The sequence below is a fragment of the Artibeus jamaicensis genome, unplaced genomic scaffold (genome assembly GCF_021234435.1).
Source record: "Artibeus jamaicensis isolate MK-2021 breed Jamaican fruit bat unplaced genomic scaffold, CSHL_Jam_final contig_3230, whole genome shotgun sequence".
Lineage (NCBI taxonomy): Eukaryota > Metazoa > Chordata > Mammalia > Chiroptera > Phyllostomidae > Artibeus > Artibeus jamaicensis.
The window spans coordinates 1,080,882-1,107,416 of NW_026521764.1; the positions used below are offsets into that span (position 1 = coordinate 1,080,882).

The window sequence follows — 26,535 nt, forward strand, 5'->3', positions numbered from 1 at the left end:
AAGGGAAGAGATTTCAGACCGTCATTGAGATTCAAGAAAATATGACAGGATAGCTGATGATGACTGGGAAAATTGTGTGAGGTCCTAAGGTGCCTACTTTGAAGGGGACTGAGGTGTCATTGTCCTGTGTACAATGTTTCTTGTATATTGTATCTTCCTCAATAAACATTTCTGTTTTTCATAGTACATGGATGGGTACCTTCTAGACAGACCTCCTATGGAATTTCAGTTGTAGAAATATGCTATGTGATGTAACGTTCTTTAACTGATCTTTATTACTAAATGAACTAAATTTTTTGCTCTACTTTTTTAAAATTTATTTTTCAATAATAATTGGTCACACAATAGTATATTTGTTTCAGGTGTACAACTGTTTGGTTTCTTACTTGAAAGTAAAGGAACTTTTGACCTATGTAATGGGCAGAAAAGTTGTTAATATGTTAGTGGTCAGGACCTTTGAAAAAAGTCAAGGAATATAAATAAATATTTTTTAATTTGTCTGAATCTAATTTCTTTATTATTAAGTGTTTATTCTTATGCTCTGGAATTCTTTAAAGATGCTCATTACATGCTAAGCATTACCCCACTCTTTTTTTCTAAGAAGGAACCATTTCCATGCATTTAAAATAACTTTTTATTTCTTATTTTATAGTTACTTAGATTTTTTAAAATATAATTTTAAATTAGAATTTATTTAGAATTATAAACTCAATTGCATATCCATTAAGGCCTCAGCAAAAAACAGATGGTATATTCAAAGAGAAGATTTTAAAAAATTTAACAGAGAGTAGAGAATATTTTTATAGATGGGAAGAAGAACAAGGGAATCAACACAAGGATGCAGATGGGAAAAGGGAGGAAAAGGAGCTGTTACTAAATGACTGAGAAATAAAGTTCTGGGAGAAAGCCAGCCTGCAGGCGCTGTGGCATTCGGTAGAGGAACATGCCAAACTGTGTCGTAAGAAGGGCCGAGCTGGAGAAGAAATACCCTGACCTCTCTCATCCCCCGCCCTCTAGTCTCTTGTCATTGCCTCCTATTGGACAAACACAACCAGGTGAGAGAACCAGGGAGCTCGGTCCAAGGGGTTCTTTGAGATCATACCCTTAGCAGGGCAGAAAAGGGTGCAGAGAAATCTGGAGAGGAAATAAACTGCCCAGCACAACTCGTTTGTATAGGATCTGATGCATTCACAAGTCTTTATCGCAGATGCCTGAGATAAACTATTCCTATCTGTTCCCTGTCCTATCACAGGCAATTGCCCTTATGGAAGAATTTCGAGGCATAGACCGAGATGTGGAAGGGTCTGCCAAGCAGTGGAGGAAGTGGGTAGAATCCGAGTGTCCTGAAAAAGAAAAGTTACCGCAAGAATGGAAGAAGAAAAGTTTAATACAGAAGTTGATTATTCTGAGAGCACTGCGCCCTGACAGGATGACATATGCTCTCAGGTGGGGCAGTCAGCGTCTTTGGGAATGCGGCTTAACCTGGAGGAAACTTAGTCCTAGCAGCTAGGAGAATCTGCCAGAGGCATTTGTGGTCAGGGCTGATGGGAAGTGATTCTGCTGAAGTGTTGGTATTGTACTCATTCCTGTTGTTAAAATTTACTGAAGACATTCAGGACATCCTTCCTGAAAATCTGGATTCTGAAATTGACAAGGGGACACAGGGACCAATGGAAATATTCCAGAAAGAGAGATGGGCGTCAGCAGAGTTCAGAGGCCAGGAACATGCGTTATCCCAGTGTTCATTTCCATCGTCTTTATTCCTGGGTGGCATTTTGGCTCCAGAGATTTTACATGTCAAACCAAAATGAATTCCTTTTGTGGAGACACTCATAGTCCCGTAACTTTGTGACCAGTGCAATTTATTTATTTTTTTAAGATTTTATTTATTTATCTTCAGAGGGGAAGGGAAGGAGAGAGGGAGAGAAACATCAATGTATGGTTGCCTTTTGTGCATCCCCTGCTGGGAATTGGCCTGCAGGGAACAGGTCTGCACCCCAGGCATGTGCCCTGACTGGGAATCGAACCTCGATTGTCTGGTTCGAAGGCCCGCGCTCAATCCACTGAGCTACACCAGCCAGGGCTCATGACCAGTGCAATTTAAAAGCAGGAAGCCCTGTTTGCCTCTTGGTTCAAGTGTCCTTTTTCTTGGCCCTTTTAGCTTCCAAGTGGTAATAGGTTGCTTAATTCACACAAGTCATGTTATAATTTGAATTCACTAACTGAAGACTTCACAACTTCCTCCCCTGTGGTGCCCCCCCTTTCTTCAGTAGTATTCACATGCCTCGGTTTTTTTCCCTTTGCTTTGTCTAGTTCAGCCAAGTTTCCCTTTGCAGCCACCTCTGCAGAACCTTACTTTATGAGTTAATTCTGCTTAGTACAACTTACTCTCTGCTAGATCTGGTGCTGCTGGATCCCTGCTTAATTGAGCTTCCCTGTGTTAGAAACACCCCGAAAGCATCTGTATATTCATGAGAAGCCCAGCAGGCTGGAAAATTGCACTGTGGCAAATCTAATGAGCTGTTAATAAGTAATGGGGGGTCTGGTAGGGGGTTGGGGGGATACAAAGCCATAGGCAGGCAGCTGATGGTACTGGGGTGGTGGGGGTCTCAGTAGCCCACCCAAAATGGAATGTAGGCTTCTGATTTACTCCGAAAGCAGAGAGGGATCTCACCAACACAACTGCGTAAATCTGGTTGGATTCATCTTGTCATTCTAACAAAACACCCCATGTAAAAACACGTGCTTTGCCTCCCTCCCATGCCTGTGGTTTAAGCTGATCCAAGTTGTGACACACTGCATGTCAGAAGCAAGCATTGATCATGTCTTTTGCATTGTTGTTTTTAATAGGAATTTTGTGGAGGAGAAACTGGGTGCAAAGTATGTGGAGCAGACCAGACTGGACTTAGTTAAAGCCCTTGAAGAGAGCAGCCCAGCCACGCCCGTGTTCTTCATCCTGTCTCCAGGGGTAGATGCCCTCAAAGACCTTGAGGCCCTTGGTGAGTGGCCAGGAGGGAGGTCTGCTGGCTCGCCCTCCCACCTTCCTTCCATGGCCCACCCACCCTTCCTTGCAGTTTACAGTTACCTTAGTTTCTTTTATTTTTTCCCATTTGTTGGAGACTGAGTATACAGAAAATGTTAGACTAATAATACTGTACAGTCTGAAGAAATGTTCAAATGGCACATTCCTCTGGTTGGCATAATGCACGTTCCTTTTATACTGTTTTCTACCTTTTGACTGTATGAGGGCCAGAGGGCAATTTTCTCCATGCTCATGTAGTCTTGTGCCCCCTGTGACTAAATAATGGTCATTAGAGCAGGTCTATTCAGTTGTGCAGGCACTGTCGCTTTGTGCTTTGGATTACTGTTCCCCACGGCCCGCGCTGAGAACACCAGGTTAATAGAGCTGTGACCCGACTGTGCTCAATTCAAGTGCGGGCTCGCAAGGTGAGCGGCTCCTGCATTTTCCCAATGAGCCAATCCCTTAAAAAAAACCGATGTGATATCTACCACATGTTGCTCCTTTTTATGAGGGAAATGCTTTGCGACTCCTGAAAGAGTTTATAAAGCTCAGTAACAATGCTTGCCATCTATCAAAATGTCAAAAGCGTCATTACCACAAAACCAGAGGACCTGATTTTCCTCCCGCCTCGCTAATGCTTGCAAGGAGGCAGCTGAGGAGAGCTCAAAGTGCTGCTTGTTGAAATGACAGAGGTGTAGTTCAGGTTGTGCAGGAAAGTGACCCAGGAGGTAGAGAGGTGACCACAGATGGACATTGGACCACAGAGTTCCACACTCTTCTCACCTCTCCCTGATTCGCTTTTCCTCTCACCGTTTTATTGCCCCACAGGCAAAAGACTTGGGTTTACCATTGACTCAGGAAAATTCCACAACGTGTCTTTAGGACAAGGTCAGGAGACAGTGGCGGAAATGGCCCTGGAGAAGGCTTCCAGCGGGGGACACTGGGTCATACTCCAAGTGAGTATTATGTTTTCATGGACATCACGGAGGGTAGACACAGTGGGCTGCCCAGCCCGTCCTTGCGCACGACTCCTGGTGATTCGGAGAGTCCGACCGACGCTGTCGGTATTAGTGACAGCTCCCAAGGTGGCTAGGGGGTTTGCTGACAAGCATGGCTGTCATCTCTCAAGGGATTTTCTAGGCATGGTGCTCTAACATTAAAAATATTATCGGGATCCCTATCATGCTGACCTAGAGATCTCTGGAACACTCCAGTAGCACTTGCAGACAAGCAGGCTTGTACAGATGCCAACACCGAGGTCATACTTGCTCTCATTTGCACCTTGCTTTGAAGGTTATGTATCATCTGCTACATGTTTTGCCCTAACTAGTTATGTAGCATTCTCTTTATTTGTAAACTAAGAAGATGAAGATAGATAACCTGATGTATGCCTTTTCTGGATAGCATTATCTGGGTCCAAGAGTCTATAACCCAGTGTCCCCCGTCTGGCTCCCTTGCCCAGGGATTGTAGCAAGAACCCGGCAACTGATGGAGCCCAGCTCTGCTTTAGGGGCACCTGGGAGCCAGGCTGCTGGACTCCTTCTGCAGGAGCACATGCCGGCTATCAGCAGGCCTGGGCATGGCCATTGGATTCACCGTACCCGACTCCCACAGGTTCTCACACATGTGCCAGACCCTTCACTAGGCAACTGTCAGGTTACATCATCTCCAGCAATGCAAGATGATGTCATTCCCTTCATTCCCATCATAAAGGTGAGACAAGGGAGCCTCAGAGGGGTCTGGAGAGCCTCCAGGACACAGAGCTGATACTTGAGTCCAGGCTTGTTTCACAGCAAGTGACACTTTTCCACTCGCTGGCCCGTGTGGCCGCCCTCAGGCGGAGATGTGACCTGACCTCTTTACTGTCTCCAGTATCCAAGGTGGATGCATTTTGCATTTCTGCTTGAAATAAATGAGCTTCCTGAAGACTTTAAGCAGAACATAACCGTCCGGAGAGTGCTGCCTGCTGCTCAGATGAGGCCTTAGTGAGGTTGCTCGGGTTGCTGTGTCCCCGTCTGGGGTTCCCAGAGCCAGGCAGCTGACAGTGGGGGGTTTGTGTTTTTCAGAGACAGCAGTCGTTCCTCTGACAGTCGTGTACGTGCTGGGGTTTTCCCTGCAGAGAAGGAGTTCTTTGAGAGCTCTCCAGCATCCGGCAGTTCAGAGTGGCAAGAACCTAAGAGGGGCAATAGTATTCAAAGTAACACGTTTCTGTTGCTTTCAGATCTATGCAAAGCTCCAAGAATGCAAGTTACAAGTTTCACAATTTTTTTTTAAATCTTAAAAGATGTTATTTTTGTGAAGTATCTGTTTTGGGAACTCTATTCTAAACCTTTGATTTTGGTTCTTAGTGGTAAGCCAGTAACTTACAACGTAACTTGCTATTCCTCTCCACACAGAGAACAATTAGAGAGGAGAGACTATCCCAGGCTTTTGGTTGTCCCAGTTCCTGGGAGATTCTAGTAGCTCTTTGATTGACAGTTAAAAGAAAAGTAAGCCCTGGCTGGTGTAGCTCAGTGGATTGAGCGCGGGCCTGCGAACCAGACAATCGCGGTTCGATTCCCAGTCAGGGCACATACTGGGGTTGCAGGCCAGTTCCCTGCAGGCCAGTTCCCAGCAGGGGACACATGAAAGGCAACCATACATTGATGTTTCTCTCCCTCTCTCCTTCCCTTCCTCTCTAAAGATAAATAAATAAAATCTTAAAAAAAAAAAAAAAAAGAAAAAAAGAAAAGTAAGACTTTGAAGAAAGAGACCAAAATGGGACCTTACTGTATTGTTTGTAATTTACATTAACGTAAATTATCAAATGTAGAGATATGGTATGTATGTCCGTATTAATATGTTCTTAATCAAACTCTACAGTGATCAATTGCTATGATCAGATATAGTCCCTCTAGGGATATTCAGCTAGCATTTCATCAAAAGCCAACACTCCAGAGAAAACTACTACAAAGGCGCAGGCTGGCAGCTATCTTATCACAGATGGTTTGTGAATTAACATAATGGGTTTTAAAAATCATTTTTCATGGGCAAAACGGGCGGTTTTTAATGTATGCGGATTGGCTCAAAATGTTGCAGATGCCCTGCTGCCCTTGGACAAATGGGCACAAGGGTCTCGGCAGTCCCAAAGCCAGCATCCTGGAGAATGGCTCCCAGGCAGGACCCCCAAGTGCCCCTGGGCAGTGGTGGCTCCCTTGGAGGTTTCTCGGGCCCCTGACTCCAACGTCACTATCTAAAATGTGTTTATATTTGCTTCAAGTAAACTTTTCAAGTAACGGATAGTTGTAGTCCGTAAGATAAAGAATTCAGACATCCGCAGTGGGCAAACATAGGTTGACGGTTGTGATACAGATAATGTAATACTTAGTAAATAATAACACCAGAATTAACTCTGTGTGTTTTGCATACTCACAACTGTAAGCCTCCTTGTGCCCACCCCTGTATTTGAGCTTGCGACACAGGCTTCATTATTGTTTTGGTCTACTTGTATGAGTGGCACAGTTAGATGTCAAAAGCACTCTCATTACAGTCTAGTAGCAAGCATGGAGGAAAGGAAACTGAGGGAGACCTCTCACCTAGTGTATAAGTTTGCCAGGGTTGCTATACCCAAGTATCACAGATTGGGTGGCTTAATCACCAGAAATTTAATTTCTTACCGTTCTGGAGGCTACAGTGCGAGGTCAAGGCATCACCTGGGCTGGTGTATTCTGAGGTCTCTCCTCCTGGTTTGTGTGTGGCTGTCTCCTCCCCGTGTCTACCCATGGTCTTCCCTCTGTTCATGTGTCCTCTTCTTGTACGGACACCAGCCATACTGGGTTAAGGCCAACTCCAATGACTGTATTTAGCCTTCTTTTTCTTCTTTTTTTAAACTTTATTATTTTCTTTTTATTGATTATGCCATTCCAGTTGTCCCACTTCCCCCCCTTCATTCCCCTCCACCCTGCACACTCCTCCCCCACCATCCCCCCTTTAGTTCATGTCCATGTGTCACAAGTTCTTTAGATTCTATATTTCCCATACTATTCTTGCCCTCCCCCCTGTCTATTTTCTACCTACCATCTATGCTGCTTATTCTCTGTACCTTCTCCCCCTTCCCCTCCTCCCACTCCCCTGTTGCTAACCCTCCATGTGATCTCCATTTCTGTGACTCCACTCCTGATCTAGCTGTCCTCTTAGTTTGCTTTTGTTTTAGGTGTGGTTGTTAATAACTGAGTTTGCTGTCCTTTCACTGTTCATCTTTTTTATCTTCTTTTTCTTAGATAAGTCCTTTTAACATTTCATATAATAAGGGCTTGATGATGATGAGCTCCTTGAATTTGACCTTATCTGAGAAGCACTTTATCTGCCCTTCCATTCTAAATGAAAGCTTTGCTGGATAGAGCTATCTTGGATGTAGGTCCTTGACTTTCATGACTTGGAATACCTCTTTCCAGTCTCTTCTTGCCTGGAAGGTCTCTTTTGAGAAATCAGCTGACAGTCTGATGGGAACTCCTTTGTAGGTGACTGTCCCCTTATCTCTTGCTGCTTCTAGGATTCTCTCCTTCATTTTAATCTTGGCTAATGTAATGATGATGTGCCTTGGTGTGTTCCTTCTTGGGTCCAACTTCTTTGGGACTCTCTGAGCTTCCTGGATTTCCTGGAAGTCTGTTTCCTTTGCCAGATTGGGGAAATTCTCCTTTATTATTTGTTCAAATAAGTTTTCCACTGGTGGCTGTGCCTTTCCCCCTTCTGGTACCCCTATAATTCGGATGTTGGAGCATTTAAAGATGTCCTGAGGGTTCCTGAGCCTCTCCTCATTTTTTTGAATTCTTGTTTCTTCATTCTTTTCTGTTTGATCAATTTTTTCTTACTTCTGGTCCACTCCATTGATTTGAGTCCCAGTTTCCTTCTCCTCACTATTGGTTTTCTGTGCATTTCTCTTCATTTCACTTAGTTTAGCCTTCATTTGTTCCTCTAATTTGTGACTAAAATCAATCAGTTCTGTGAACATCCTGATAAACCAGTGTTTTGAACTGTGCATCTGATAGGTTGGCTATTTGTTGGTCGCTTAGAGTTATTGGCTCTGGGGCTTTGAGTGCTTCTTGAGCCATAATGTTTTGGTCTATTCGCCCCTGTTACATATGAGGGGCAGAGCCCTAGGTGTTCACCAGGGTGGGGCAACCCAGGTCGCTGGGTTGTTACAGTGTATGTGGGGGCAGGGTCAGAGAGGGCTAATGGCATTTGTTTCCCTCTCCCTAGGATTTCAGTTCCCTCTGCTGCTTCCGGCAAGCAAACTGGGCCCCCCTGGTGCCCGCTCCCAGGTGTGTGAGCCTGTGCACCCTCCAGGACCCTGTGGGTCTCTCCAACAAACTCTCTGTGAGCCTAGGAGCTTCTCCCGGCACCTCAACCCCCAAAGTTTTTCCAATTGGTACTTTTAAGCTTTAATTCCTGTCGCTGGGGCCCTAGCCTTTGCGGTCTGTCTCACTGTTCACTCCTTTGCTTGGTTTATCTGAGTGTGAATGTGTGACCACAGTCAGCCAGCCGCCTTGCACCCCCACTGGGTCTGCCCGTTGCCACCCCTCACCTGGGATCTGTGAACACCGCCTGCGCACCTGGGACAGTCCAGCAGGCATCACTTTTTCCTGCTGGGACTCCCCCAGCCCCCCTCCAGCCGCTGATTCCACCCCTCTTACCCATCTGGGTGAATGGTTCATTGTCGGACTTTAGTAGAATTCAATTTTCTGTGTTTTGGTTGCATTTTTATTACTAAAACTTTGTTGTTTTTAAACTTGGTTGTGCGAAAAGGTACAATGTTTCCACCTATGCCTCCATCTTGGCCAGAAGTCTGTTTAGCCTTGTTGACCTCTTTAACGACCTGGTTCCAACGATGGTCACATTTAGACACACTGAGGGTTAAGACTTCAACTCATGAATTTGGGGGATGTAATCCAGCCTGTGACACCTCCAGTGTTCAATATTTGCCAAGGAGAAAAATAAGCTCATAATGTGACCCCACAAATCAGTGTGGGTCTTTTTACCAAAAAAACTGTTTCAAAGAAAGATACCTATACTACTATTTCCATCCCTGTTTGCTTTCACTCTCTGTATTTTTGTAGCTGTTAAAATCATAAATGCTTTTTGTTGGAAATTATGACATATCCCTGGGGGTGAAGTTTCAGTCACTGTACTGGCTTCTCAAAGCCAGGGAGCGTGTGAGGTGTGGCCTCACACTTCTCTCCCAGCACCAAGCTGTACTCGGGGGCTGCTTAGTATCAGAAGAGCACATTTGTGAATCCTAAAACTGAAAACCAAAGTGGTGGTCGTGGTGATACTTTTTTTCTTGTGTGATTTCTGACAGCTTTAGAATTTAAGAAAAATAACGTGATCGGAATACCTAGAACATCTTTTAGAAGGTTGATTGCTTTCTTTTTTGCCTAGCCTTTCATTCCTCACATCCTTTTGAGTCCATTTTCTGATGAGTCAGAGTTTCAGTAGAGGATGTTTCCATCAGAAATAATGAAGTGGGTGATCTGGTACATTGCTGGCCTTTAGGTTTTATAATTGATTAAACTAACCCATGTAAGTCTCAGTAGTTGGGTCTGAACCGTAACAGAGTATCCGGCAACCCCATCTCGGAAGTGGTGGGTGGGTGTTGGAAGTAGGTAAGTGTTGGAAGAAGACATGGGCCTACAAAGGCAGCCTGTGGTGAACTGGAGCACTTACTGTTTACTGTTCGGTTCCGTTTTATTCTGTTCTCCTAACATGATAATAAAAGAACATTTAATCATGATTCTCTGAGTTTTCAATACTTTGATATATTGGAAAATGTTGTAGTCCTGTAATTTTAAGGAATATACTTGAGTTTCACAGGAACTATAAGTCACACTCTCTTTCAGAATGTCCATTTGGTAGCCACGTGGCTGGGAACCTTGGAGAAACTCATTGAAAGATTCAGCCAAGGAAGCCACAGAGACCACAGGGTTTTCATGAGTGCGGAGGCTGCACCTACTCCAAGTGAGCACGTCATCCCTCAGGGACTCCTGGAAAATTCCATCAAGATCACTAATGAGCCCCCCACAGGAATGCTGGCCAATTTACGTGCTGCTCTCTACAACTTTGACCAGGTGAGGACACAGAGGGAGCCTGGTCTGACACCGAAGGCAGGGTGTCCTCGCACGACTACAGAACCATCACCTATTTGTGCACCTTGTGCAGGGAGATAAGGTGGAATCTTGGTGTGTGTGCATGTGAGTGCACACGCATGTAAGTGCACACACATGCTTGCTTACCTTTTTCTCTAGTACCTTCTGGGCCAATACCAAACCCACATTATGAAGGAATTATAATAATTAGCCACCTAAGAACATAGTTTTGATAAATATAGTTAATTACTTCATTAAATAATTGAGTAATTTGTAGCCTATATAAATACAGTAGACTGTGTAAACAGAAGGCACTCAAAAAATCTTATTGAATCAATTACATATTTGCAGTATGCTTTTTTGTGAACTGGGGTGGACATATATTTGTTTTTTAATTGTCCCTCAATTTATAATTTCTGCCTGTTTATGACATTCTCAGAGTAACTACAAAGTAGGAGTTTGACCTGTTGAAATAGGATTTATCTGACTCCCTAAAACAATCATCTTTATTCATGAAAAGTGAGCATTTCATGAACAAATACGCTTCAGCCTAACTGTCCGTCAGCTTTCTTTTCTCTTTGGTAAGGACCCCTCTGATAATATAATAAAACTCTGGACACTCTCCCCAGGGAACTGCACATTTTAAAACTGTGTTGCAGTGCATATAGCCATAGGGATAAACAGATTCCTCCAAAGCTCATGAATGAAGTCCTTCTCCAGCTAAAAACCACCAGTTCAAGTTTATTTGTGAAAGTATCACTTCTTGTCATTGCTGCCTGAAAAACCACTTTTAGTAACTGAAGGTCACATTTATTGGAAAGATTCTGAAACACTTCAAGGGGAATATTATTTCTTATCTAATGAAAAGGATCCTTTGAAATATTAAGGCTGAATTTAATCATGAGTAGCAAAATCCAAGGTAATCAAAGTGATTCACTAAATGAATTTGCCATCAAACTTACTTTAGTCAAAACCAAACATACAAATAGAAACTTTCAAGAAAATATAAAATTTTTAAGAGTCTTTTATGAATGCTGACATGTCATTACGTTAGAAAACAAGATGTGGTTTCTATTCAGATTATGAAATTCATGGGTATGAGCCGTGCTCCTTGGCTCCCTGTGAATAGGTTCCCAGCACCTTTTTATCAGTTAGAATTATGGTTGCCATTCATGAAAAAAGTACTTTAAAAAAGCAGTGGCTTAAACAAGGTTAAAAGGTATTTCTGCTGTATGGGATTTCTGGAAGTAGATCATTTAGAGCTCATCTGTGTCATCACAAAGTAGTCAACAACCCAGTTTCTTCGTGGGTTTCCTATGCTATCATCTCTAGGGTGGGCCCGTCACGGTCTCAGGTGGCTGTGAGAGTGCAGCCCTCAAATCCATGCTCCCTACAATAGGATGAAAGAAGAAACAAAGATAACAAAGGGCTCCAGCCAGTGGCACTCAGTTGGTTGGGCACTGTCCCATGAAGCAAAAGGCCAGGGTTCAATTCCCAGTCAGGGCATATGCGTGGGTTGCAGCTCTGGTCCCCTGGGGCACATGCAACCAATTGATGTTTCTCGCCCTCCCATTCCCTCTCTCTAAAGCCGAAAATAAGATACATTTTTTTTAAAGATGACAAAAGGAACATGTTTGGTTTCTTTTAAAGATGCTTCCTACAAATTAATACACAACCCTTCTTTTATCTCATTGTTCAACTTTGCATTAACCTAGCTGCAAGAGAGGCTGGGAAAAGAACATTTATCTTGGGCAGCCACATGCTCAACTAAAAGTCAATGAGGACATTTTAGGACAGGCAATTATTGATCTGTATGACAGATAACTTCCTTTCCCAAAAATTCCCTTGAATCACCCTGGGCGTTCTGTGCTGCTGCTGCTGTGATACTATCTTATTGAGACCTGCGAGATACTCATTTGGGTTAGGTGAATGAATCCAGTCACTCCTGTGATTCTCTTCTCAAATGAGAAGAGCACCCAAAGGATCTAGGCAAGCTAACTATTCTGTCTGGGTGTTTTGTTTTGCATTCTTTAATTTTCAAATCCAATTAAATCTGTATTTTTAATCTTTCCCCAAATCAGAATTTATCTCCAAACTTTGACAGATGTCTTCATATTAAACACAGTTCATTTATTATTAGTTCTTTATGACCCTCAGCATTGCAGAATGTTTATGTAAATACAGTCACTTAGTGACCAAGATGTAAAGAACTATGTTTTTGTAGGGTGTTGTCTACATGTTTGTTTCAGATCAGTAGCGTCTACCTCTTGAAGAACAGTCATAAAGGAGTACTGTTTGGTCTCCTTTTATCCCCAAAGAACCGGATTTTTAAAGTAAGAATATACAGTTCTGTAAGATTTGCAGCAAAAACAAATAATCGTGTACCGTAGCAATGGTGCCTGCGTACATACAACACTTTTATGTGTTGATGCCTGTTTTCTGTTCCCAGTGGTGTTGGTATACTTTTTGATATTTATTTGCTCGTGACTTGGTTTATAAAAATATGACTGACCTGAAATGTGGAATGTCAGGGTAGACTCATACTTTGTCCGAGGAAAACCTGATTCATATATTCTTCCAATGAGACAATGAAATGGACATTGGTGATTTTTTTAGCAGTGAGGATAGAACTAAGTCAGTTATATGAAATATAGGTGGAATTGATGTACTTAGTTCTATGGTTTCTCTTTCCTGCCTTCACAAGCTTGCCTTTTATTTGATGTTTAGTTGTAGAAAAGTTATTTTTAAAGATTGTATATGTCCAAACCCCATTAGTTACCTAGAAATTGCCTAGTGACTTTGTTGGGTCTATACTGTGTGTGGCCCGGCCAATCCTAGAACTATATTTGTTGGTAGCTCTGGATTCTGGTGAAAGAGATACAGAAAGAAACTTAAAACACTCTTCTGGTCCTAGATCAGAGGCCAGTTCTGGTCTTGGTTTCAACTTTTACCAGAAGTCTCCTGGGAGACCAGCTCTGCATTCCCCCCTAAAGATGCGAAATAACTCTGCAGGTGGCCCAAGCTGTCAGATCCGTTTTAAATGCTGACTGGCTGTACTTTGACCACTTTCAAGGACAAGGCAGGAAGGTGCAGATTTGGCCTTTTCTTCTGCTGCTGCCCAACCTCAGCTGAAGGTTTTGGACTTTTCCTGTTTGCCTCACAGAACTGCCACCTCTGAAGATGGTGAAGTTCTGCATTTAAGGCATATATCAGATGGCAGTTTCTTAGCTTCAATATCATAGCTGTTGGGGCTGTAACCATGTCCTATGGTCATACCAGGGCTCTGCTTTTCTCCTGAATTTTCCAAACAGTTTTACAGATCTAGTCTATTGGACGTGTATATATATATACATATTTTAAATCTTCCATATGCCATTCTGTTGTCCCAATGGTGAATTTTGCTTCTAGTTCATTGGAAGGAAGCCATTTGTTGTGGTGGTTCTATTAGTTCAGGGTCAGCACAGAGTCACAGCGATTCAAACCAGGTATTTTCTCTCGTACATAATCAGCAGCTCTGTTCCAGGGGATCAGTCACACGCCCAGACTGACAGGTGCCTCCGCTATACCTAATGGTGGCTTCTGTGATTGTCCAGTCGTCATCATTTTTACCCCACAGAAAAAGGAAAAGAGTGACAATCAGAGCAAAAATATTTCCTTTTAAGTAAATGACTAAGTTAGACACATCATTTCTGCTCAAATTCTGTTGGCAAAAACTTGGTTCTGTGGCACATCTGGCTTCAAGGGGGGGACTGGGAAATAGTCTTTTGATGGGTAGCCGTGTGCCCAGAGAACCTGTATCACTATGAAACCAGGGGCAAATAGTATTGGGGGTTAAATCATATTTCGCTACAATAATGAAACTAAGATGGTGTCCTTTCATTACCCAGTTTTTGCAAGGACAGTTTTGCAGGGGGAAATGATGTCATGCAGTATTACTGCTAGTTGAAATGCACTTGTCTCATTTTCTAGTGAACTTAGAAGCATTCAAAAGAATAACTAGGGCAGAATAGAAGTGTTCCTCTTAAATCAGTAGACGGGCAGATGCCAAACAGTCTCCTCCAATTCTCTGGTAGGATAGGGGGCCCTGCTGAAAGATGCATGCTGCCTCCCTTCTGAATCTCCTTCATTGTCCTTTACAGGATCAGTGGAAGCTCAGACTCTTGCCCTCAGAAACCATACAGACAAATAATGAGACGTTTTTCTTTCCTCCCAGGATACACTTGAAGCGTGCTCCAAGGAGCAGGAGTTTAAAAGCATCCTCTTCGCTCTGTGCTATTTCCATGCCTGTGTCGCTGGGAGACTGAGGTTTGGCCCCCAGGGCTGGAGTCGCAGCTACCCCTTCAGTCCCGGAGACCTCACCATTTGCACCAACATCCTCTACAACTACTTAGAGGCGAACCCTAACGTAAGAGCTAGTGGTCGGGTAACCTGTTCCGGGGAGTGGCCTGAATCTGTGGTCTCCGGCCACTATCAAAATGGACCATCATCTCTCTCTGGAAGCTGTTATTAAAATGGCTGACACTCTGTCTGCATGGTCTGCCAAGTGTGAAAATAAACCAGATCGGAGGTTTCCTCAGAGTGGATGCCGGAACTTCGTAAGATAGGTCAGACCAGTTCTACATCAGTAGCTTTGTGCAAAAAAAAAAAATGTCCTTCATTATGTTAACAAAAACAGTGGTTTACATGTGCATAGATGCCAGATTCATTAGGCAGGTAATGAAGCATTTGCACAAATGTAATTACATATAGCAATTCTGACAGTTCATAACACTGCATTAATAATCACTACAATTAGTCCTGATGATGGAAGCAATTTACAGCGCGTCACAAGGATAAATAATGGTGCATTTCCTGCATATGTCATTATTATGTATTAAGCATGCCACCTTGTTGTGACTTTCCCAGTAATGTTCCCCTTGATTTGAAGGTAAAGGTAGATGAATGATTTTATTTCGTAGGTAAAATGTGTTTTACAGATGGGAATGGCAGTGCTTCATCAAGAACACTTGTGTAAACTCTTATAAACCCAATGATTGGATTTCAAAAAGGAACCATTTGTAAGAATTTTCTGGTTTAGTCCTCATAAGGGGAACTTTTTTCCTTTAAGTTACATTTGAGATATATTTGTCCAAACCAACCAGGTGCTGTGCTTTTAGGCCACACTTTCTGTAAAGGGCCTTTAAAATAACTCATCCATTTTTCTGTGTGTAAGGAGACTGTTTCTGTTCTCTGGGTAACCATGGTACAATTTTTGTTAACAAAGTTTTCTGAAGCTTTGAAGGTGACTTGACTGCCATCAGAACGTACTCATATGTACTTGGTACAGGACACGGTGTGTCCTCCCAAGAAACACATTTCGAATAAGTGGTGTCCAACATAAATGGCCTTACTGTGGTATGTGATCATCAATATTCAGTACCCATCATTTTTAATCTATAATATTAAAAAGTAGATCTGCATATTATATACCTTGAGCATGTTTTCACCCTTCTAAAAATCATACTTTCTGTTGATCTTAGCATATTTTGTTTTAAATGTTGCACATACAACTGATTATTAGTTCTCAGCAGAAAACAAAATGGACTGCTTGACACTTTTATTCAAGTCCTTCCTAACTGTCCTGTGAAGTTGACAGGCAGTTTGGTCCTATGTCCACTGAATCTTGTACACAACTGAGATAGAAATGAAGAGAAGAGAGGAGTTGACATGTGTGTTTCTCTCCAGCTCTCGCATCCTGAAACTGAGCAACACCAGGTGGCCTTTGAATCCTGCCACTTCCTCCTCCCCACCTCCCCGCCCCCCTGCCCCGACCGGTTCCAGATCAGCACAGCCTTAGGTGTTCAACACACTCACTTGTCTCTCAGATGTCCTGACCCAAATCCTTTGCTACACATCACCAGGCAAGTTACAAGGACTGGTGAATTAAGTTATAGAGAATTGCTTATTAAAAAGGACAGACCCCCCTCGCTGATTAAAATCTCGAGGGAGATACATACCCGATGGTGAGCTGTAGAGCAGCCATAAATTAAATGTAATCAGAATAAGAAATAAAATTAGGAAGTCTTTGTTTACAGCCATCTCAGCTCTCTAGGGAGGTTGTCCACGGGGCTGTTGACAGCGAGAGCGTGGGGGCCGTGTAGCCACTTCTTCTTCATTTTTCATTCACATCAAACCAGCTTAAAAGAAAGACATTTGAGGTCATTTATTCACATTCACATAAACGTGGAGCGAGCACGTTGGACTAGCTGAAGCCATTCGACTTGTTCCGTCACATCACGCCACAAAGGCAGGCTGTAATTAAGATTTACTCAAACTGTTGGGAGGCGGTGTATTGCCCCCAAGGGTATAAAGGTTCCTGTCTGGAAAGGCTTCATCACAAACTGGCATGTTTTGCAAACCCAGAGGAAGCTAAAGGGTGGCAAAGAGAGACTTCCAATGATGCTAAGCGAAATAAAGAGGAGATAGAGTGCTTTCTGGAATAAGACGTGTGGTCATTAGTTACGGCTCTTCAACTGGGGGGCAGGCCAAGCAGGCAGTAACACAGGCCCTCAGGTCCCTCCGTGGCCAGCAGACTTGTTTGTGTGAACTTTTGGAAGTTGAAGGACTTCAAAATATACCCCAAATTCAAACTGAGCGGGTGTTCTTTTCCCGAATCAGACCTTAAAGACATGCCGTACCTCCAAGGCCCCAGGAACCGATTCCCTCTCTCGATTTTTGGCTGAGATTTTGAGTGTGTAAGCTTTCCCTGCATGACATATTCTAGGACTAAGTCAGTCTGCTTTGAAATCTGCATGGGAAGCTCATTGTTAGTGAATTTTCACTGCATGTATGAACACACTGAAAATGCTTGTCTCGAGGAAGTCCGTGCAGAAACCCAGGCACTTCCTGAACAAGGCCAGTGCTCTGAGCCCTGCACTGTGGAGCCTGCACCTCTTTCAGAGGCTCCCGTTGGTGGGGGCTCGGGGGACACAGGGGTAGAGGTGCCTGTGGAGAGGCCTCTGAGGCAGATGCCCTGGGCCTGGAAGTGAGCGTTTGCATGGTTTCCCCCCAGGTCCCGTGGGAAGACCTCCGGTACCTTTTCGGTGAGATCATGTATGGGGGCCACATCACCGATGACTGGGATCGCAAACTGTGCCGGGCGTATTTAGAAGAATTCATGAATCCATCTCTGGTAAGACATATTTAAACATTCATTTCACTGGGGAGAAAAGTCTGGCAAGAACTTTTAAAATTTCATTATATTAATAGTTCTTTTTTAAAGGTTTTACTTATTTTTAGAGAGAAGGGAAGGGAGGGAGACAGAGATGGAGAGAAACATCAGTGCGTGGTTGCCTTTCACATGCCCCCCACTGGGGACCTGGCCTGCAACCCAGGCAGGTGCCCTGACTAGGAATCGAACAAGTGACCCTTTGGTTCGAAGGCTGGCACTCAATCCACTGAGCCATGCCAACCAGGGCTATATTAATAATTCTTAAATATTATTGACTGTTCTTGGTTTTTTGTGAGTACATTCTGGTCCACCTTCAAGGGTGCTAGAAATCTGTTTAAAATGCAAAGTCATGGGCTGCATCCCAGACGTATAGGATCAGAATCTGCATTTTGACAAGCCCACCCAGGTGATTTCTGTGCACGTGGGAGTGTGCCCAGGTGAAGCCCTCTCACACACACCGACTCGCGGTCTTTGGGGCAACTCAGTGAGGTGTGCAGGACTGACACGGTTACTCCATCGACGTGAGGTGGACATCAGTCGGTCGCCTCCCCACCAGGGATCAGTCCCACAACTTTGGTATGTGCCCCGACTGGGAATGGAACCGGCAACCTTTTATTTTATGTGTGTACACGACGAGACTCCAACCAACTTAGTCTCCTGGCCAGGGCACTGTTACTCCATTGTACACACAAAAACATTTGCCCCAGGTCACTCCATTGTCACGGGCAGGAGCTCCAGTGATAAGACAGGTGCATTGATTTCAATTTGAGGACACTGAAATTAGTAAAGTGTGTAGTTATTCCTTATCACAGGAACCATGGAGTCTTCTACATTTTAATCATCAACTTCTAACTAAATACGTGCTCAAGAAAAATGTGGTGACTTGAGAACCCAGTTCTCCCTTCCGTGAAGAAGGGGAGGAGCAGCCCCGGGCTGGAACAGAGAGGGACGCGGCACCCTCTGCCCATGGCCCGTCTTCCCCACCCGGTGTCTCCGAAGACGCCCATGCGGTTCACGGCCAGGGCGTCTTTTCTGGCCAAAGGACTCCTGTGTTTCTCCACGTTGATGTGGCCAAGTGGCGGCCACACTTTTCTCGTGTTCTCTCTGTCTGAGGAGGTTTCCTTGTTCATGGCCAAGGCGTGGTTATTTCTGGGGAGCGCACGGTGCCCTGCACCATGTCATCTCTACGCCGTCGGACAGCCTCCTATGTATAGTTTCTCTGAGGACGCTGTTTCCTAAAACAGCACAGTTTTTATCACCTTCCTCAAATCCCCTTGAGAAGTAACAAAATGGTGTATTAGAAAACATACTGTAGTGCAGTCTAATACAAAAATTGGGGACAGTTTTTTTTTTGTTTTTTTTTACTTTTAATAATGTTAAACAGTGCAGGGGAACAAATACCTTCCGGCCACGTGACTGTTACTTGTTTCTTTCGATTGTAAGTCTCCTCATCTTTCCTGAGTTCTAAACGAGCAGAATTTCACAAGTCAGAAAGACTCTCTCCATTCAACACAATCTCCTCAGAAGAGGTTTGGGAGCAGGTTACCATGGAGACGGGGGAGGTTAACAGTGGTGGTATGTGACCTTTAAAGAGGCTGATTTCTCCAAATGATGGTGGAGGTCAGAGGCAGATTGAGAACCTAGTATGAGCTTCAGTCTGTGGACAAAGAGATTGAAACTCAGATAAACTGTCACTTTTAAGGCCACCGAACCATTCAGGGGTGGGAACTGAGCCAGGTCTGTCTAGCTATAAACCTTAAGCCTTTTCCTTTGGCACATTCCTGAGCTTTGCTCATTGCCTGACATGCAACGGCACCCCCCTCACGTGTGTGTAAAGACCGCCTGGGCATCCTTCCAGACAGCATGGCCCGTGGACCGCCCAGCAGCATCGTATGACCGTGCACTCAAACGTCCAGCTCCCGCCACATCCACACTGTGGCATCTCTAATGGGTTCCACTTTTTGGCTAGTTTCTTTGCTTGAAACCATCTTTAATTGTCTTTACTGAAGGATAGTTAGCCGTGGCTCTTTCCATTTTTGCAGCCATTTAGTGAGCACTAACAGGGAAGACCCAAGTCCCCGTTTGTAGGAAACAAAGTTCAATTTAAAATGTTTATTCCAACTTGTGGTTTTATTATTTATAGTCTGTGCCCATATTTGTACTTTGGCTAATGTGTCCATCAGAGGCTCCTAAGATGAATCTAAGCATCCTTCACAGTTCTGTTGTGCTCACGCTGAGCAGGTGAAGTTCTAACTTTGATTATTCTAATCTTTAAGTGGGAAGGAAAAGAAAACGTAAATAACTAATTCAAACAAACCATGGTGACTGCTGGTGAAGGCAGTCCAGGCTGCTCTGTCATTGGGTCACGGTTTCTCTTTCTGGCACCACGAGAGGCTAAACTGGAAAACCCTCCCAGGGCAGAATCAACTAGAAGTGCTGACTCCGATATTTAAAATGCCCTTTGGAATGCACAGACAGCAACTGCCCCTTGTCTCTAAGGACGCGGGCTGCCTGGGAAACCTGGGGTTGCAGGTTTGAGAAGGAACAAACTCACTACTCGTGGATGCTGCGATTGTGCAGAAAATCACTAGCATTTTGTCCCTCACTAGACTGAATTCCTTAAGGAGTAGGCTGTATGAATCTTTTAAACTTCCAAGGCTTGTCTGGGTTATACTAGATGACCGTGCATATTATTGAGTGAGAATTTGTGGGATCAGAACATACTTTTGAGTAAGAATGTGTGAATATCCTCTTTGTCTTCTGGTAGTGGTGAGGGGACCAGATGGCATAACGTACACCATGACAGAAAGAACCCCCAATTGAGGAGGATGATTGAGAGAATCTAGGCATAAAATAGCTACATTTTTTGTCTATAGCTTTTTTTTTTAAGTTGCATCCCCTTATACATTTAAAAGTTCATTAGATAGGATTTACCACAAGCCAGACTAGGAAAATGAAAACAGAGGTGTAACTGCCCTTGAGGACTAAAAGAACAATCAGGAAAAAAAATCTGAGGTCATCCTAAAAAATTCTAAGTGCTTGATTGAGCCTCTGTTTCTGGCTGCTCAGAGACTCAGGCCCAGAAATGCTTCAGTTCCATTTTGGAGAGCGACATTCCCACACTGCCTTGGTTAAGAATGTGCCTCTCCATGAAGTGACCACCCTCCACCCCTGCCGTAATGAAGCATACAGGCATGGTAAACGCCTCACTACTGCAGCCTGTCACTCATTAGACGGCTCTGCATGGAGCGCCGGTGTGTGCCAGCAACTGTCCCAGGGTCTGGGGGTCTTTAGGGGAACAGCATGGACTTTGTTGCATAGCCCAAAGTCATGGGGAGGTGGCACTGATCTGACCCCTAGTATATACTGCTCTTTAAATATTATGCACACGTTTTTCAATATATGCACATAGAACTGTGCATGTTTACAGCATGTGTACGTGACATGATTGGAGGCGGTACTGTGGAAAGTCTGTACACTGGGAAAGCATAGCCTGTGGAGTCACACTGGAATGCATTCAGAATTAAGATTAAAATCAAACATCTGCCTGGACAAGTTAACGCTCTCTCGATTTCTCTCTGCATGCAAAAGGGAATGTTTGGGAGGATCAAGGACTTCGAGCCTGTGACAGGGCGACCAGTAAACAGGGTGGTGCAGTGCCTGTTCATTGCCTGTGTGTGCATGTTTCATGTTGCACATGCAAACTGCAGACCAGCTCTTCTTAGGGATGGGCTCCAGGTGTGCTCCTGGGACTCCTCTTAAGAGTGAGCCAGGTGCCATTCTCAGAGCAGAATGATGGATTACAAGGGGGTCACGAAACATTTGAGGGAGCTTGCTGCCTGCCAGGACTGCTTCCCAGTGTTCTCAAAGTGTTTAGGAAGCAAAGATCGATGCCTGTTTCGTTCAGAATAACTGATTTTTCCCTTGTGGTTGGAGATTGAAGATGAACTTCTGCTGGCACCAGGCTTTGCGGCCCCGCCGAATCTGGATTACGCAGGCTACCACCAGTACGTAGAGGAGATGCTTCCTCCAGAGAGCCCAGCGCTGTACGGCCTGCACCCAAACGCGGAGATAGAATTCCTGACAGTGACGTCCAACACCCTCTTCAGAACTTTGCTGGAGATGCAGCCCAGCAATGGGCTTGTCAGTGAGGAGCTGGGCCAGTCCACCGAAGACAAGGTACAGGGTCTTGCTTTTCTTCACTACTGAGGTATAACGTATATACAGGGCCATGTACTAACCTTAAGTGTACAACTCAGTGGAGCTTCACCTTTGTGTACACACATATTGCCACCCAGGTCAAAGTACAGGATATTTCCAGTACCCCTGAAGGATATTCATGCCCCTTACTGGTCAATATACCCTCTCCGCTCCAGACCTTGCTGTCCTTACTGTATCACCAGAGATTGGCTTTGCCTGTGTTTGAACGTCAGATGAGTATGTACAGCCCAACAGTTTTTTAGACCCATTTACACTGGGGTCCTTCCATTCCATGTTTGTACGTGGGACTCACCGTGTCGTGCAGACAGCACGCAGTCTGCTTTGTTAGTACTCGGTTACGTGAGTATGCACTTCCTTAACCCGTGGGGGATGGGAGTTTGGGTTGTTTCCAGTTTTTTCACCATTGTGTCCATCACAGCCATGAACATTCTTGCATGGTCTTTTGTCACTACACAGAGGTAACTCCCGCAGGTAACCACTCACAGTAGTCATGATCAGAAACGGAATTGCTGGACCAAAGGATATAAAGTTAACACACTAACCTCAGATCTAATTCTAGTAAGGCCCCAGGAACTTTCAATATTATTTCTTTACATTTTTCAATTATTTCTTGAAATAAGGCCATTTGCTGAGAAACTCATTTGTAATTTACTTGATTGATTTTTATAGAGAAAGGGGAGGGAGGGAGAGAAACGTCAATTTGTTGTCTCACTTATTTATCCATTCCTTGGTTGCTTCTTGTATGTGCCCTGACTAGGGATTGAACCCACAACCTTGGTGTATGGAGTGATGCTCTGACCAACTGAACTACCTGGCCAGGACCAAAAGTTGTTTATAATTTAGAAACTGTAGAATCTGTTATGAGGTGTCCTCTATACTAACATCTTCCCTATGTGAATGTTAGTTTTTGTTGTTTTTTTTAAAGAAGATTAACATCCCTGGCTGGTGTAGCTCAGTGGATTGAGTGCAGGCCTGCGAACCAAAGGATTGCCGGTTCGATTCCCAATCAGGACACATACTAGGGTTGCAAACCAAGTCCCCAGTGGGACCCATGTGAGAGGCAACCACACAACGATGTTTCTCTCCCTCTTTTTCTCCCTTCCTTCTCCTCTCTCTCAAATAAATAAATCTCTTTAAAAAAGAAAAGAAAAAATGAATTTTTAACAAGGTAAAAATTCATCCATTTGAGAAAAGCTATCGTTGTGACCAGAAGCAGAGAGGTGAGGGAGGTTTTCATCTAGCTTTTGGATTTCAGTCCTTCCAACAAGAAAGCTGATCATTAAACCAGAAAATGCAGAGCAAATGAGGTAAAGATGCCCCTACACCCCACACAGGCAAACATTTTGTAGCAACAACCACCTATCCGGTGCTTTGCAAGGTTCTAAGGAAAGCACGCTGAGTAGTATCAGGATCCCTGTTTCAGAGATGAGCTTCAGTGACATCCCAAGGCCAGATAGCTGGAGAGCCAAGGAAGGAAACCATGAAAGCCATTCTTTGACCTGCCTTCTCTACTACACTGTTTCGTACTCTCTACCGCTGTTGGAAATAAGTTGAAGATTTCGGAACCTGACGGTTTACCTGCCAGGGTGCTAAAGCACCTTGCAAACCACAGACAGTAGTCTGAGAAGTCAAGGAAAGAAGGAAAGATGTCTGAGGCTGAAGACAGGCAACACTCCTCAGTCTTGTTGGTTTTCCACGGCTCAGAGAAACTGCCTAGACCGAGCAAGTACACACATCGGAGAGCTCCGCACATATTCATGTCTCTACTATATAAATCTTTTACTTCCTCGGGGCAGCAAGTATACAAAGTAGAGCCTTCCTTGTTGAAAATGTTAACCACAACCACATAATTGCTTCCAAAATTTTAGGGTATGTCAGAAGGCAGCATCAGTCACCAGAATTAGCTCCAACTTAAAGGATGTCTGTGGGCTGTGTGACTTCAAATGACTAAATCAACATATTACAAAATGTCACCTACCTACATATTGGGGTTCTGCCTCCTCTGGTTGTACGTTCACACACGAATGAAGTGTAGTCAGTGGCAGTTCTCATGTTCCCTAAGTGCCAACACGAATGAACTGCAAACACATCGTAGCTCCTCCCTGATGGGATCTAAAGGCAGGAGGCTGCTCCCGGGCAGAAGGTGGCTGAGGGGTTGGCTGGCAGTGCCCCTCGGCCACCTCCTGGGACGAGGAGGTGTCCTTTAGAGGCATTAGCAAGCATTTCTGGAAGTTGTATGATGTATTCTGGGACTTAGAAAAATAGAGAATGAGCCCTGGCTGGTGTAGCTCAGTGGACTGAGCACGGGCCTGCGAACCAGACGAAAGCGGTTCGATTCCCAGTCCAGGCATATGCCTGGGTTGCAGGCCAGTTCCCACCAGTGGACGCATGAGAGGCAGCCATACAGTGATGTTTCTCTCCCTCTCTCCTTCCCTTCCCCTCTAAAAATAAATAAAGTCTTTTTAAAAAATAGAGAATGCATATAGTGTGACCAAAAGTGAAATGGAAAGCAGCTCCATCTTTGTGTATTCATGACTCAAGGTTAAGAATGTCTTGGAAGACATTTTGGAGAGACTGCCAGAAGAGTTCAACATGGCAGCTATCATGCAAAAACACTCGCACAGAAACCCCTACGTTCTTGTTTGCTTCCAAGAATGTGAGAGGATGAACATTCTCCTTCGGGAAATCCGCGTTTCACTCCAACAGCTAGACCTTGGTCTGAAGGTAAGTTGGGGTGGGCTAGGGGAAGCAGCCCCCCATCAAAAGATAGTCACTGGGTGGTCCTTTTTCTCCGTGCAAGGGGGAGCTGACGCTGTCGCCTGCTGTGGAAGCCCAGCAGTCTGCGCTGAGCTTCGACAGGGTACCAGACACTTGGAGCAGACTGGCTTATCCATCTACCCACAGCCTGGCCAAATGGTAAGCTGCCACGTCCTGGCCCGCACCGGCCTTATCCTCCTCGGGGCTGGTTCGTTGTCCTGAATTCTCATTCAGCCCGTAAAAGCTATAAAGGCTGTGCTCTGTGACCGGACTCGTTAAGTGTGCGAACTACCACGGGTTTCATTTGTTTCCTTAGTTGGTTGCTTCAAAAGCAAAGCACTCAATTGAAGGTCAGGGTCAAAGCAAGATTCCATTGCTGCCTCTTACTTAATCACTGTTTGATCTTGGACAAAGTACCTGACCTAATTTTGCATTTTATCATCTGAAAAATGTAAGTAATAGCACTCTCTCACTGAGTTATTACCGCCACGGGAGGCAACTTGAATTTGTTCTCATATCATCATCCACCTTCATTTTCTTTCCATTTGTTAAAATAAAAAAGAATTTATTGGCTTACATGACTGAAAAAACCAAAGGCAGTTCCAGCTTCAGGCTCTGCTTGATCCAAGGGCCTGTTTTCAGCACCTGGCCACTCCGTGTCTTCACTCTGTTGCTCTCCATGGTTTTGGGTTTTTTTTTTGTTTTTTTTTTTCAATTTTCCCCATTACAGTTCACATTCAATGTTGTTCTAACTTCCAGTGTACAGCATGGAAGTTAAACATTGCTGCTTTTTGCGCCTCACCCTGGGCTCCTTCGTTCTGGGCCCCTATTCTTTTGTAGTAGGTGACGGGGAGTAAGTGGGATTGTTTGTGTCTGCATTCTGTCACCGCACTCTCGTTCCTGACTGGTAGCTCACCTGTATGTAGGTAGGATTTTAGAATACGATCAGCTCCGCTCAGAACTTGATTTTCACAATTCCATTGTCTTCTCCCATTTCATAAAGCTGATGAGTCTATTCTTAAATAGACTTGTCATTTCTTCACACATCATTTATTTTCTCTGGGAAGTTAAGGGTTTTCTCTTTGTACTTGACATCTTGTCATTTTACTACTGCATTTAGTTATGGACTTTTAAGTGTATTCTATTTGGTGCCGTGTGATGTGATAAATTTGAGTCCACCTTTGATTTCCACTCTGAAAAATTCTTAGCCTTTGTCTCCAAAACTTGCCTTCCCTGTTCTCTTCATTTACCTACCCAAACTCTCATATTTTGTGTCTGCTGCATTCTGGTTGATTTTGTCAGTTCCCGGTGATCTTTATTGCACTTTAAGTTGTCTCCAGTCTACTATTTCTCCTCTTAGTTTTAAAATCTCATGGTCCCAAATCAACCTTACGTTTCTTTTTCCTTCTCATGAGTTTAAACTTACTTCTTTAGTTTTTTTTTTTCAGTATCCTCTTATATTTCCTGAGTTATCAACTTTCCCATTTGTTGGGTGTGCTGATTTTTCACACTGTATTATCAGTTCTTTATACTTGCCTGACAGATTAGCTACTTTAAAAAAAATCAATGTGTTCACCGCTGGAGGTTTTTGTAGGCCTTGCTCTATTCTGAGCACATGGTGCTGTGGAGGAATCTGAAGCTGTCATTTTTTTTTCCTTTTATAAAAGGCTTCATGTTTTCTCCTGATTAGGGGAGTGTCTATCTTCAGTTTATTTTAAGATACATCATTGTATTGAATATTCTGTTGCCAAATTTTCTTGAAACACAGTATGGCCTTGATTGTACAGATTCAAATTCATAATTTAGGAATTCAAGTTTTCTAGAATTGTATTAGTAAATACATGTTGTTTCAACTTTCATCTTATTTTCACTTTTTTTTTTTTTGCTTTTTAAATTTATTCTGCCTTATGCTGCTTTGCTTTTCACTTGTTTCTATCAGTGTTTTTCCCACTTCTGAGATCTTCAAATTTAATAACCTATTTCTTAACCCACTTCATTATGTAAAAACTTGTCTGGCTGTAATGTTTATCTTCTGTGGCAACCTTTTGAGCTAGTCTTTTTCTATCTTTGCTTTCCATTTTTTTTCTTTGTTACCTTTCAGTTGCATCAGGGATTCGTAATATGGGAGAGAGGGGGGCACAGGGCTGTATTCTAAGCTGGCCCGAGTTTCCCTTCTGGCGGCCCAGGTTTGAACGGGACCTTTC

At 43.8% G+C, this 26,535-nt stretch overlaps 1 protein-coding gene across 3 annotated transcripts in view; it reads left to right on the plus strand.

The window, feature by feature from the left end:
• DNAH11 (dynein axonemal heavy chain 11) overlaps positions 1-26,535 on the plus strand; it is a 272,144-nt gene that overhangs the window by 242,962 nt on the left and 2,647 nt on the right. For all 3 annotated transcript variants that reach the window (XM_053663641.1, XM_053663639.1, XM_053663640.1), the window contains exons 71-79: positions 1,253-1,446; positions 2,851-2,999; positions 3,851-3,978; positions 9,898-10,125; positions 14,357-14,548; positions 17,195-17,314; positions 21,290-21,532; positions 24,116-24,298; positions 24,375-24,490. In XM_053663641.1, coding sequence (XP_053519616.1) covers positions 1,253-1,446; positions 2,851-2,999; positions 3,851-3,978; positions 9,898-10,125; positions 14,357-14,548; positions 17,195-17,314; positions 21,290-21,532; positions 24,116-24,298; positions 24,375-24,490 — 1,553 coding nt within the window. The remainder of the gene's footprint in view (positions 1-1,252; positions 1,447-2,850; positions 3,000-3,850; positions 3,979-9,897; positions 10,126-14,356; positions 14,549-17,194; positions 17,315-21,289; positions 21,533-24,115; positions 24,299-24,374; positions 24,491-26,535) is intronic.